The sequence below is a fragment of the Meleagris gallopavo genome, chromosome 5 (assembly GCF_000146605.3).
Source record: "Meleagris gallopavo isolate NT-WF06-2002-E0010 breed Aviagen turkey brand Nicholas breeding stock chromosome 5, Turkey_5.1, whole genome shotgun sequence".
NCBI lineage: Eukaryota > Metazoa > Chordata > Aves > Galliformes > Phasianidae > Meleagris > Meleagris gallopavo.
In genome coordinates, this window is record NC_015015.2 from 6,629,568 (window position 1) to 6,642,154 (window position 12,587).

The following is a 12,587-nucleotide window of genomic DNA, read 5'->3' on the forward strand; positions in this document are numbered from 1 at the left end:
TTAGAAACAGTAGCCTTACTTGTAGACTCAGCAATATATAAACTCTATAGCCACCTTCTTATCCAAAGCATGGTTCTCAAACCACAGAAGATGTGGCCCAAGGCCAGGACCCCTAACCCACCCTTACTTAAGGGAGGAATTATGGTCTTTTACTGAAGGAAGAATGTCTGCCTCTTGCTTCTGAGGTAGCAGCAACTGTGAGTGTACTTAATTCTTGGGGGACCCTTCTCATGAGTTGGTTTTCTGGAAATTGCTCCCACCAGCTTCAAACGCTAAGTCATGTCCAGTAACCTTCAGCCAGAAACTGATTTGATGTATGAAAATGAGAATGATAAAAATGAGGTAAGGTAAAGTTCCTCAGACTTTAGGGGAAGGATGACAAATTATTCCCTCCTCTCATGTGAAAATGTAAAAGATGAAAATATGTATTCTTTGGAGGTATTAATCCTCAAGAAAAGTGTCATTGCAAGAACATCTCAATGCAGCAGCTCTGCAGAAACAATCTGTCACTAGCAAACCATGCACTTTGCCCACCAGTAACCCATTGTTACTGCTGATTTTGCAGGTAAATTGTCACCTATTCATGGAGTTGTTCCACGCAATCTCTAAATTATTGCAGGCCATCTATTTGAAAAACGTTAGCGGAGGAAACATAATGTGCTTTCATGGTAATGTAAAATGCATTAGAAATGAACTGTATGATGCTTACCTCTCAAATTACAGAAAAGACAATGATGACCATATGTGCAAATGCAAATGATATATAAAAATATCATAGATGAATCCCTGAGCTGGAACACTTGTTGTTCATTTCTATAAATATTAACATATCAGGATTTATTTTGACATACCACTAAGATAAGTGCTAGAACTGACAATAATAATGTATAATTTATGTCCTTCCTATTACCTTAACATCACTATGCTTACATTATTGCATAAATTAATTTAATGTTTCTGACATGCAGCAGATGATTCAAGCATTTGTTCTTTTGTCTTCTACTAGTTTCTGTTGCTGTTTTCCAAATTACAGAATATTATTATACTCTAATGTTTATTTTATGGTACATACAATTCATAAAGTCACTTTAAAGTCCTGAGAGCTTTTATTTAGCACTCAGATAAACATGTGTTGTTACATGATACGGAAGGATCATTAAAGCTTTTGTATATTAAATAACTTTATGCTTGTGATGCAAATTGACAATAGCTGAGAAATGCAAAGCTAAGGATAAGTCAAATCTGCAGCCTGTAGTATCTTAGGATACTTAGGGCACTTAGGGAATGGTATGGCTGGTACCAGGGGAAAGTGAGAATCCCTCCCAAATGGATATAAAAAGCTCCCAGCTTTAGCAGAAAAACTGTTGGGTTTTGTTACTTGGAGCCACAGTCCTGTTTATTACTCAGTCCATATTATAAGCAGTAGTGTCATAGTGTGCATTTTCATGTGGTCACCAAATGCAAAGTAATTATGTGCTTGCTCCATCCCCCCAATTACAGTGTGGTTTTGTATTGCACTTGAGGTAAGAATTCAATTTCATTTTTTTTTTAATACAAAAATCCCTCTTAAAAGGCAGAATAACCTCTCTGGACATTAAATTAGGAACAAGTTCCAAAGAATTGACAGCTAAATCCCTTAATTTCCGTGCATTTAGCAGAAATGAAAAACAGTTCCGTTAAAAAAACAACACAGCAGCATCTGTATCATTTCCTTTGGAAATTTTTCAACAATGGATAATTGGAGGCACTTTCAACATTCAGTAATTGTTCGTTAATAGTGACCACGCATCTCCTCTGGTATTGGAGAATATAAGAGTGCAAGAAAGTCAAGTTGTTCACAACTCCTCAGCCCAGGCCAGTACCCTGCAGAGCTCCTGTTGGAGAGGTCCCAGGTCTGAAGCACTGAGTGAACAAGGAACTTCAGCAAGTGCCACCCGAGTCCCAGGGCTACTGGAAACACAGCACCACCTTTGGCTATAACAGCTCTGGATTGTGGAGGGCAGAACACACATTGCAAGAGTTTCAGTACCAGCATTAACCATCAGTTCTTTGGGTCACAGGCTTATTATGTTTGTTTATTGCTTTTGTTTGAGTATTAAATAAATGGAGCTAAGGTTAAGACAATGTATCAGTTCAAAAGAGTCACATATGTGAATATTGCAATAAACCCAAAGAAAATATTACTGATCCTGGAAAGATCTAGTAAAGACTTGGACACTTGACATTTCATTGCAGCAACCAGGTACCGGTTGTAGGTAGCGGATCTTTGGAGCAGCATCTATAGCCTTGAATTATGAGTATACCTACTGGTCTTTTATGGATAATGATTGAGAAAAGTTAGTCAAGAAAATCTTCAAAACAGTTGTCATTTGTGCAGAGCTACAAAGCACCAAAAGAATACCAGTGAACAGGATACATTTGCTGTGCTGAGGGACTACTGATAAAGCAACCCCTGATGTAAATTTGCAGAGTCCCTCAGCTGCTGCTGAATATGGATCCTCTTTTGAGGTGCTGGCTGTGCCACTGCTGATGGTGGCTGACACTGAGTGGCCTATTGCAATTTAGTTGCAACCCACGCATTTCAAACCAACCTGAAAAATGGGCATTTTCATAGGATGCTGAGAGTTACAGTTTCACGCTACCTTGGTATTGGAAGTTGAACTTAATTAAAACAAAATTTTACATTCCATGTTTTAACACTGAGTTGCTGTTTTTCCCATGGTGAAGAGGCAACTGTATTCTATAGCATCCAACTGCCAAAGCTGCCCTCTGCCTAGAGGGGAATTACTTCTTAAAGGTGCAGTGGGAGCAGCAATCCCATCTGATAACTGGTACAGCAGCAGAAACTACTTCTCACAGAGATAGACCCCAGTTTGAAAGATAACTGCAGACAGGAGGCAATAATACTTGCAAAAAAGTAAACCAACAAAACTAGTAAGAAAGTGTAGAGGTTAGAAAAGCAACTTCAGCAGTGTATCAGAAGTAGCACACAGAAGAAGTCCTTCAGAATTAGCAGCTGGGCAGCAACCATGACTAGGTGGGGGAGCTGCAGCTGATGCTAATTATTAGTAATGGTGTCAGCTGCAAAACAGAGTAGAGACTGGAAGCCTGGTGGGGAGTAAGTTTTACACCTGAAACAGCTGGAAGAGAGAGGTAAAGGGACAGTTTAAGTTTTTATGCTTACAGTAAGCTATCAGAACAAAAAAGAAAGGCAAGAGGTGTGAGGGAAGATATTGAAACTAGGCTTCTGTAAAAAGGAGAAAGGGTAAGATGGTTGAAGGCGGTTGTGAAAAGAATAAAGCTGAAAGAAATGAAGCTTTGCTATGATGGAGGTCATATATATGCTTCCTTTTCAACTGATGGAATTACTGGCTGTGGCAGTAAAAGCTGTTGTGTGATAGCTAAGGGAGTATATTAAGAAGAGCCTTACTTCCAACTGCAGGACAGTGGAAACAATATTGGAGGGACAAGGTAACTTTTTCTGATTTGTTGATTTTTAGTTGTTTATGGCTGTACTCTCAGAGAACATCCTCCCCTCCCCAGCTTTCAATTGGCAAACCACTGTTGGGCTGAAACTAACACCATGCCTGCACTTGAAAGTCAGTGACAGTAGAGCTCTGAAAGTCTGTAACACCACTGAAATGTCCCTGGTCTGGATACAGCTGTACTGGCAAAACTAATTCCCAAGAGAGAAATTAGCTATGCTGGCAAAAGCTTCATTTTGCCACAGTAAAACCACATCTATGCTAGGGCAGCTTGCCAGCACAGCTGTGTTGGTTGCAAATCCCATGTCCTCGCACCCCTGACTTTCTGCTAGCAAAAGTTTAGTATTAAATTTTCCTCAGAAAGTAAATAATAGGGAGATTCACTTGTATTTATTCAAAGCCACTTGTTTTAATATAGAAAGTAAGACGAAATCAACATAATGTTATAGTTTATTCAGTGTCTAAATAGAGCTTTTCTTACTTGTGCTTCTTAGACATTGATTTTTATTTTGTGTTAAGCACTTTAATACCAAGTTATCAAAAATGCAATCTAGTAACCTGAGACACATTACAACTTCAATACAGTGCTGCCTCATTCTGTGCTAAACCACAGTTCTTTGATAAAAACCATGATAAAGAGCTGCATTGTACAAAACACAGTACAGCCAGCTGCAAATATTCCAGGGCTATCCAGTAGTAAATAGCATGAAATATAGAATGTGTGGAGGCTAATGCTCTCATTCATTCCTGGATGCATTTTTTTTTTTTTTAAACTAGAAATTAGTTAAAGAAAAGCATATAAAATCTGCCTACCATCAGCCGAAGGCATCAAGAAAGCTGAGCGATTTCATCATTCATCTGCCAAACAAGAACACAGTGCAAATATAGATGTGCTTTCAGAGCTCCTGAACTAGATTTGAGAGTTAACTAAAGCTCTAGATTCTTTCTAGAGTTGGACTTTTCTTTGTTGGGTCAAGTAATATTGATTTTACTTCCTTGAATGAGAACGATTCATGCTCTTACTGTCATGGAGGTGTTGATTTAAAAACAAAAACAACAACAACAACAACAAAACAAAATTTCAAAAGATGTGTATATATAAAGGAAATGAAGATGTCAGCTATTTGCAAGAGGCCTGTGTAGTGAATGAGGGTGGTGTATGGCATGTCTCTACCCAGCTTGTTTGTTGATGAATTTGATGTACGTTCCCTTTGCGTGGAAATATGGCTCATATGAGAAGCTTTGGAGGAAAACAGACTAGCAAGTATGATTACATCAAGAAACTAGGCTTAATAGTCCATTTGCACATCTATAAGGGAAGAGCACTTCTGGTGATCCTCTCTTAAGGGAGTGTTTCATAAGTAGAACTTCCTATTCTAAAATGTTACCTGTGTCTAACGTGACAGTCATATGAAAACTGTCCTTTTCTAGGCAAAACTTGAAGTGGTGCCAGAGGCTTGCTGGCTTTGAGGCACATTGGAAGTTATTCATAACTCTGTGTGGGTACCTACTAGTGCTGGAATGTGCAAAGTGATTCCTTGAAACCCACACAGAATCTTCAGAAGACTGTCATATTTGATGTAGGTTTTTCATGCTATAGAGTCTATGCATGAGAAATCACAGCATGCATAAATAGTGCCAAGGCTTGAAATTCCAGGCTTTTCTCAAGGAGGCTGTTCTCAGTTTTTAAAATTATTTTTGGTCATGCTGCAGCCAGGTTATGAGAGTATGAGGTATGACACTCATTGCGTTCTTGGCATTGTGAAGATTACACTTGTTGCTGCATTTCTAAGTGAATGCATGTGATGGTTAGTTGTGGCAGTAGCATCAAAGCATTAGAATGTGTTCTGCGAAGGTACAACTTGTCATAAGGAAGGTTTAGACTCAGATAGGTTTAACTAGCTTTCGTCTTCTTTTCCTGGAGACGTTAACATAAGCTAGGCCTGAATAAGTCTGTGCTGAAAAACAGCATCTCCACTGAAGATCTGTGAAAGGTATTGGTACTGTGACTGCTGCAAGGAATTTTGATGATGATCAGTTTTCTTTAACAGTGAGTAGCTAAGGAGTAGAAGACAAAACTAGGGCTTGATCTCTTAATGATTATTATTTTTATCATGTATACAAGTTTTTGAGGCAAAAAAGTCAGTAACTATATGTATAATCAGTGGATAGACATATAGTATATCCAGGAGCTTGGCTGATGTAATTATTATATTGAGTAGGAAAAGAAAGACACTCACTCTTTTCTGGGCTTGTGAAATAGACTCCAGTGGAGCAGAGTCTAGGAGGGTCTAGGAGAGGTGCAGCCAGGTTCCACCCCTTCCTGCAGCACAGGTGAATTGCCTTCACCTGTGCTCCTGTGGCTGACTTATTGCTTGCCTCAGTGATCAATCAGAGGTTCAGGCCGTGATTCAGCAGCCCCATACACTATAAAAATAAATAAATACAAAAGTAATAGGGTGAAAGGGATCACAAAAATTTGTGTTGGACTTGATGATCCTTGTGGGATCCCTTCCAACTGCAGATGAAGTTCCTAGTTCTCTAGGTGAGAACCTTTGCATCAGAGAGCTGCTATACAGTGTGAAGTATCGTCACACTTGAGTTCAAGAAAGAACTTCCCATATTGGCTGGTGACAGGTCAGTATCAGATACTGAAAAAGGACGGATGAAGGTCTCTGTATGTAGAAATCTTAACAGAGAAAAGCTGACAAAGAGTGTGGTGTCAAATGAGCCAGTGTTATTACTGTAGAGCCTTGGGCTACTTGTAAGTGAAATATATATATTTTTAATTGAAGTCCTTGTGCTTTTCTCAAATAAAATTTAGGAAGTGACATTTATTCTGAAAAGGTTAAATTACTGATTCTGTTCTAAATCCAGAAGTTCCCCTTTTTTTTTTTAATATATGTTCTAATGTCCTGATGATGTCTGTAACATGATACTTTTCACAAGCCTCAGGTCAGCCCATCTCTAAATATTTCTTTCTATAGCGATAAAATAATCTCTTAATGAAAGCCTGAGTTTGCAGTGGACCTTGTCATAGAGTACTTCCGGCCCTTGATAACATTAAATAAATTAAGAATTTTATCTGCCCTTCTCACTGCAGAGATGCAACCCACATGTTTGTTGTGCTTACTGTCAGTAAAAGGAGAGGTCAAACACTGCTTTCTTCCTGTACTGTTTTGTGTCACTGCACAGTATATGTGCCAAAGAGTTTGGGATCTTGCATTCCTTCAGAAAGGAACTTCCCTGCTCTGAGACAGAGTAAGGCCTGTCTCCCATTTTTGCTTTTTCTCTTGCTTGTGGAAAGTCCATTGAACCAGCCTGAGTAAGGAAGAAAATAAATAGGGTTTTGACAGTATTTTCACATCACGCAGAAGATGAGGCTTAAAGGATAAATAATTTCCTTTCTGCAAGTGGGTTGGTGTGTGGCTGTAGGCACGATGGAACAATTTGAGCTGGCATTGATGAAAGGTCAAATGCATGGTTATCCCTTTACTTACCTTGGTGCAGACATGCTCTCTTGTGTAGTCTCTTTTTATTACCATTATCTAGCATACAGCAATAGCTGATGTATGGAAGGGTTCAACTACCTTCCCCCCCTTATCTAGTGGGCCCCTATCTGCAGCCCTTTACCCCTTCAGCTTGAGTGCCAGTGGAGTTGTCTTGCTCTAATGGCTTGGAAAAGCTAGGACAAGTGGAATGTGCTCAGTGGATCAATTCTGAGCTGCTGAATGAATGCTTTCAGAAGATAAAGACCAGTTTTCTTTGTTTGCTACCCTTCCTTTTAAAATTATTATTATTTTTTCCTTTGTCTATGCTGTGTCTTCCAACCTTTTCAGCTTGGAAGGCAAAGATGTCATTTCCAAACCTTCAAGGTCCTGAAATCAATAAATGGGGAAGATTCTCTGCTTTGATTATGATCAGCACAGAAGGACAGTAGCTACCTCATCACATTGTAGGGACAGAGAGTATACATGGATTTTTGTTTTGTGTTAGCTCTACTACAGAGTTGGTCTGTTGGTGAGTATGCGAGATATGAGAATGTTTGCCATTGTTGAATGGCAAAACCAGTCATTAGCTGCAGTTGGTGAATGATATTTTGGGTCTTCAAATCAGATGACCTGAGTCTGAGGTCTGTTCTGACATCAGAGGGAGAGAAGTTTGAGGACAATGGCTAGGTCTCAGTTCTTAACTCTCTGTTTTCTTTCTTTCTTTGGCTATCCTGCATGGAATAGTCCTAGTTTTTGGTACATATACTGCCCATCTCCCCCTAAGGAGGGATGTTTGGGAAACGCCATATGTAGGCAGTAAGACCTGTGGTTAGCGAAGACAGCTGGAGTGTTTTTGGCTATCTGCTCAACATATTTCTGATGATCCAAGGCAGCAGTCAGTGGCGTGCACTCTATCTCTCCTAGCAGAGAAGCACCTGACCTGCAGGGCAAAGGTCTTCCTGTTGGTCTTCATAAGCACAAGGCACCCTACTGCTGTGATTTCTCCAGAGCTCTGGTGTAGGGTGCATCAGACTGCAATCCAGAGGGGTGCTTGTTTCTTTGCATGATCGATGTGTGTGATTAGAGGTGGGTATCAATCTAGAAACCCTCCAGGACTTAGTAGGAATGAGTAACTCCTGGAAAGAGTATTCACTCATGTGGGAATAATCCTGAAGGGAGAATTGTAGAAAATGAGCTGGATCCCCAGTGAGATGGTGTATGATAGAGAGCAAGGTAGGCAATGCAGAGAGTGAGGAGAAAAGTAGTGCATGAGAAGTGATAAATGTGAAAAAAGAGCAAACAAAAAAGCAACTGGGCTGTGAAATTGTGGGAAAGAAAAGCAGAGTTATTTTCAAAATGCAAACTTCACATTTGATTAATCAGGTGGAGCTGCCAGATGAATTCATTTGTCAGAAGTAACCAGCTCACCAGTTGAACTGCAACTCATCCCTTGTCTCAGTTGGTGTGAGTTACAGCCCTTTACAAGGTAGACATGTATTGCAAGTAGTAACCTGTAAAACAAGAACTTCCTTAAATAGGATGCAGGCAAATGATTTGGCTCCACAAGAGTATTCTCTTTAATGAAAGTTTTGTACTAGACTTTCTGAAAAAGATAGAGAGAGGCCTTGAAGCAATTGCATAATTTTAAATATTAAGGGTGTAAATTTGATAAAGCCTCAAACCATGCAGAAGGCTTAATTTTCCACATTTACAAATGGATTGTGCATTGGCTTAAAAAGTTCAACTTTGTTTCTGATTTCCTAAAACTGAGTTTACTTTCTAGCAAGTCTTTGATTTCCTACCATTTAGCTTTCTGCATTATAAGCAGGAAATGCAGTAAAGAGATAAAATGAAGCATCCTGCTTTTCACGTGCTTCTTTGAAACTTTGACCATGCACGAACATCTTTGTTTCTTTGCAATGATTTTTCAGTGGTTACTTAGAGATAAAAATGTGTGATTGATCACTGGTAATTTTAATTGAGGGTATTTCTCAAAGTGAAAGATGGTGCAAGGCTGATACTTATGGCAGAAACTTGTTCACAAACCCCCGCCTTGTCCCAGAGTTGCTACTTAGCTGTAAGAATTGCTGGTATGTAGCGTGCTGGAGGAAATCAATTGTGTATATAATGCAGTGTGCTTTCTTTGATAATTGCCAGAATTGGAGATAAGTCCTGCTTCTGCAACTCCAATAGTCCTACTTCTTTTGCAGGAAATGTCCTGCAAAACCACTCTGAAAACTGACTTTGCTATAAACAGAACTAATAGCCCCACAGTATCTTCTGTCAGTCAGTGTCATTGTTCTTGTTGACACAAAAGTGGTGTTTGTTTTTGCTTACGTTATGTTGAGCTTTTAATAATTCAGTTACTAGTAACAATTGTGAGTTTTATATGTATGCACATTCAGTGGAGTGCTTGTGTAAATTACTTGGATAACTTTACAAAATGGAATGAATATTTTTTTCTCAAGTAGGTCATTATTAACAGGAATTTACCAGTAATTGTTAAGGAAATTGTTCAATTGGTTTTGTATTGTTAATTTAATAGTTACTGCTAAGAAACAAAGACAGTGTGAGAACAGGAGGGAAAGAATAGATCAGGGAGAAACTGAACAGAAGTGCACTACGTAGACAAAGGGGAGGTGCAAGTTGAAGAACACTGAACATTCAAGAACAAATGGTATGAAGTGGCCTTGAGTAGTTCTAGGTTGAAACTTTAACTATCAGAGCAGTGAGACTGGAACTGCCTTCCATGAGCTCTGTAGACCAAAGTTATGCCCAAAATAGAGACTCATCAGCTTAAGCCAGACCCGATGTGAAATGTGCAACTATGAGGCCAGAAGCTCATAGTCCAGATAGTGCTCTCAAATTCTGTTTCTGCAGGAGTTTTGTGTGTACAGTTATGCTGTATGCAGCTTGGAAATCTAAAGTGACCATTAGATTAACTGCTATTAAACTCTAACACTGTGTATGCATAGTAGACAGTTAAGCCAGGCTATACCCTGCACAAAACCAACAAGAAAAAAATATACCAACCCACCCCCCAAAAACCAACCCCAAACATCCCTTGGCATATTTATTTTCAAAAATATACTATAAATAATAAATGCCACAGTAATCACTGAGGCTAGAGCTCACCTTCCATTCAGAAAGTGGAAATTTCCTTTATTAAGTACCTCTGTTTTTTTTTCTTATCAGCAGTTATTATTTTATATGCAGTCACATTATAACACTAGACAGTAAAAGTAGTAGTTAAGCAGATGTGATTTATTTTATAAAACCTTTTCATGTGAGACCCCATCCTCACCTCTACTGAAAACAGGCGGAGTGATACAGGCAGAATTTGCATTAAGGTTATTACAGTTCAGCCTAGAAAGTTGCTAGCACTCCATTTTTAGTCTTTGTGTAGATCCACACATAAAAATTATATATATTTTTTAATAACAGAAGAGTTTGCTCACAAGCTTATTGATTCATGAATCTGTGTGTTCCGACCAGTATATTATGCACTGTAAATCAAGAAACTCATGAAAATAAAAGTAATGTTATCATATTAGAGAAGTTTGCTCTCTTTGGCGATACATGTATAATGCCAGTTCCAATAATCGACTGGACTTTTCCCTGTGCTTTCAGAAGCCTGCAGGCTAAATGGAAGTGAATGCCGTGGGCATTATGGTCTTGATTATGTGGTGTATCCATTTTCATATCCTGGATGTCTGACCATAGCCTCTGGGCATCTGTACCAGAGGAGCAAGTCTACTAACTCATGCATTTGTTACTTGTACATATAGCTGTGCTTTATAATGGTTTGAAGCCCTTCTGCTGTTAAATTGCTCTAAGAACTATTTTGAGTAAGTTGCCCTGAATGGCTAATTTTGTTCTGGCTATTGGGTTTCACAGGTACGATTCCTCATTAAATCCCAGCTATTCTTTCATAAGATTGCCTTGCTTTCTGAGTTCTATTTTCACCCTTTTTTTTCATGCCTGTTCTAATAATCAGAGTCCCCATGGGCGTTAGGAAGCTTCCAGTAGCTTAAGTCACTTGGAACAATATTTCTGTGTTAAGTTTGTGTGAAGAGCGTGTGGGCTGTCATGCAGTAAAAAACAAAAGAGTAAGAGAGGAGAAAGAGGTACGCAATTTGTATTTTACTGTATCAGTTTTATGCAAAATGATGTCTTGATTTTCATTCTGAAGTCAATGTTTTTATTGCTGGAGGGAGAATAAGAAAGAAGGTGAAACAAAATGTTTTTCCAGTTCAATGCACTAGTTCCAGTTTCTGGATTTTAGACATATCAATTTACTCACACAAAAATACATTCATCCAAGTGCAAGAAGAGATGTTTTTCCCTGGCTTTTCTGGAGCTAGTAATTGATGTTGCTAGTAGGAGCTAACCAGACAGGTCTCAAACTCAGAATTAGCAAGCTGAGCTGCCATTGTGAGATGGCTTGCTTTTCTATCCTCAAAATAGTTATTTCTTGTCTTCTGCATCTTGTCTCTGGAATAGTTCTGGTTCTTTACAATAATTTTTTCCCTTATGTAGCCCAGCTATTTACAACCTCTCCAATACATGTATTGCAAGCTCTTCTTTTGAATCATGACTGACTGAAGTTTTCCTTGAAGGTCCTGTTTTTAAAAGTCAGTGCCTTGATTCTGTGCAAAAGCATCTTCAAACGACACTCTCTCTCTCTTTCTCTCTCTCTTTAAGAGCCCATTCCAATGCTTGACCACCCTCTGCCTTTAAAAATTCTTCCTGAGAGAAGAGAGTTAGGACTGTTTGACCTGCCTGGCTTTCTTTATCTGGTTTGGTGTGCTGCTATTCTGTGCAGAAGCAGGATACGTGACCTCCTTTTGCACAAACTGAAGGTGCAGCTCTCTTTCCTTCTAGCTGTTTGTTCAGAAGAGTAACTTTCTCTGCTTTTGCAATGGTGGTGTTGTGTTGTGCATGCATCCACAAGAGACTTAATTCCTTTTAAAAAGACTGTCAGCCTGAAATCTTGGCTCCTGACAGTCCTGTTGGCTATCATGACATTCACCTAGTCAGTTCAAGCAGAGAACCTGAATACTTCAAAAAATGGGGCATGAGGTGTGCTTCTCTAGCTCTGGGGAAAATGATTGGCTGGTGATTTTCTAACGTATCTTCCTGGTTTCCTGTAAAATGTGAGGATTTGAGGTTCAGATGAAATACGAAAGACTGAGAATAAGCTAATAAAACTAAGTTGTAATGATAAGAGATGTAAAAGCTCTACAAGAATCCCATGACAATACTTAAGATCTTCTACATGTGTATGGGAGAAGTTACGTTGGAGACAACATATACAACTAAAAGACAGCCTTTGTATTGGAGTTCCTGGTTTCTTAAAACAGGAAAAAAATCTGTGCATATCCCACTCTCTCTCCTACTTTTTTCCTACAAATTGTGTAGCTCAAGGTTGCCCAAGAAGCATGATAAAGGAGAAAACAGAGCTTGAAGCTTTAGTGTCGGAGTCAGCATCCTAAGCAAGGACCAGCTTTTAAGAGGCACATGTCCTGAATGCTCTGATATTAATAATGATTAACATAATGGCTTGTAGCCTTATTTCAATATTACAGCATAAAGCTCACTCTTCTTGTGT

At 39.0% G+C, this 12,587-nt stretch overlaps 1 protein-coding gene across 1 annotated transcript in view; it reads left to right on the forward strand.

Moving 5' to 3' along the window:
• The first annotated feature begins 279 nt into the window (after window positions 1–279).
• Window positions 280–12,587, forward strand: part of INSC (INSC spindle orientation adaptor protein) — a 49,932-nt gene continuing 37,624 nt past the window's right edge. The window contains exon 1 of the mRNA XM_010710972.2: window positions 280–342. Within this exon, the coding sequence (XP_010709274.1) occupies window positions 280–342 (63 nt within the window). The remainder of the gene's footprint in view (window positions 343–12,587) is intronic.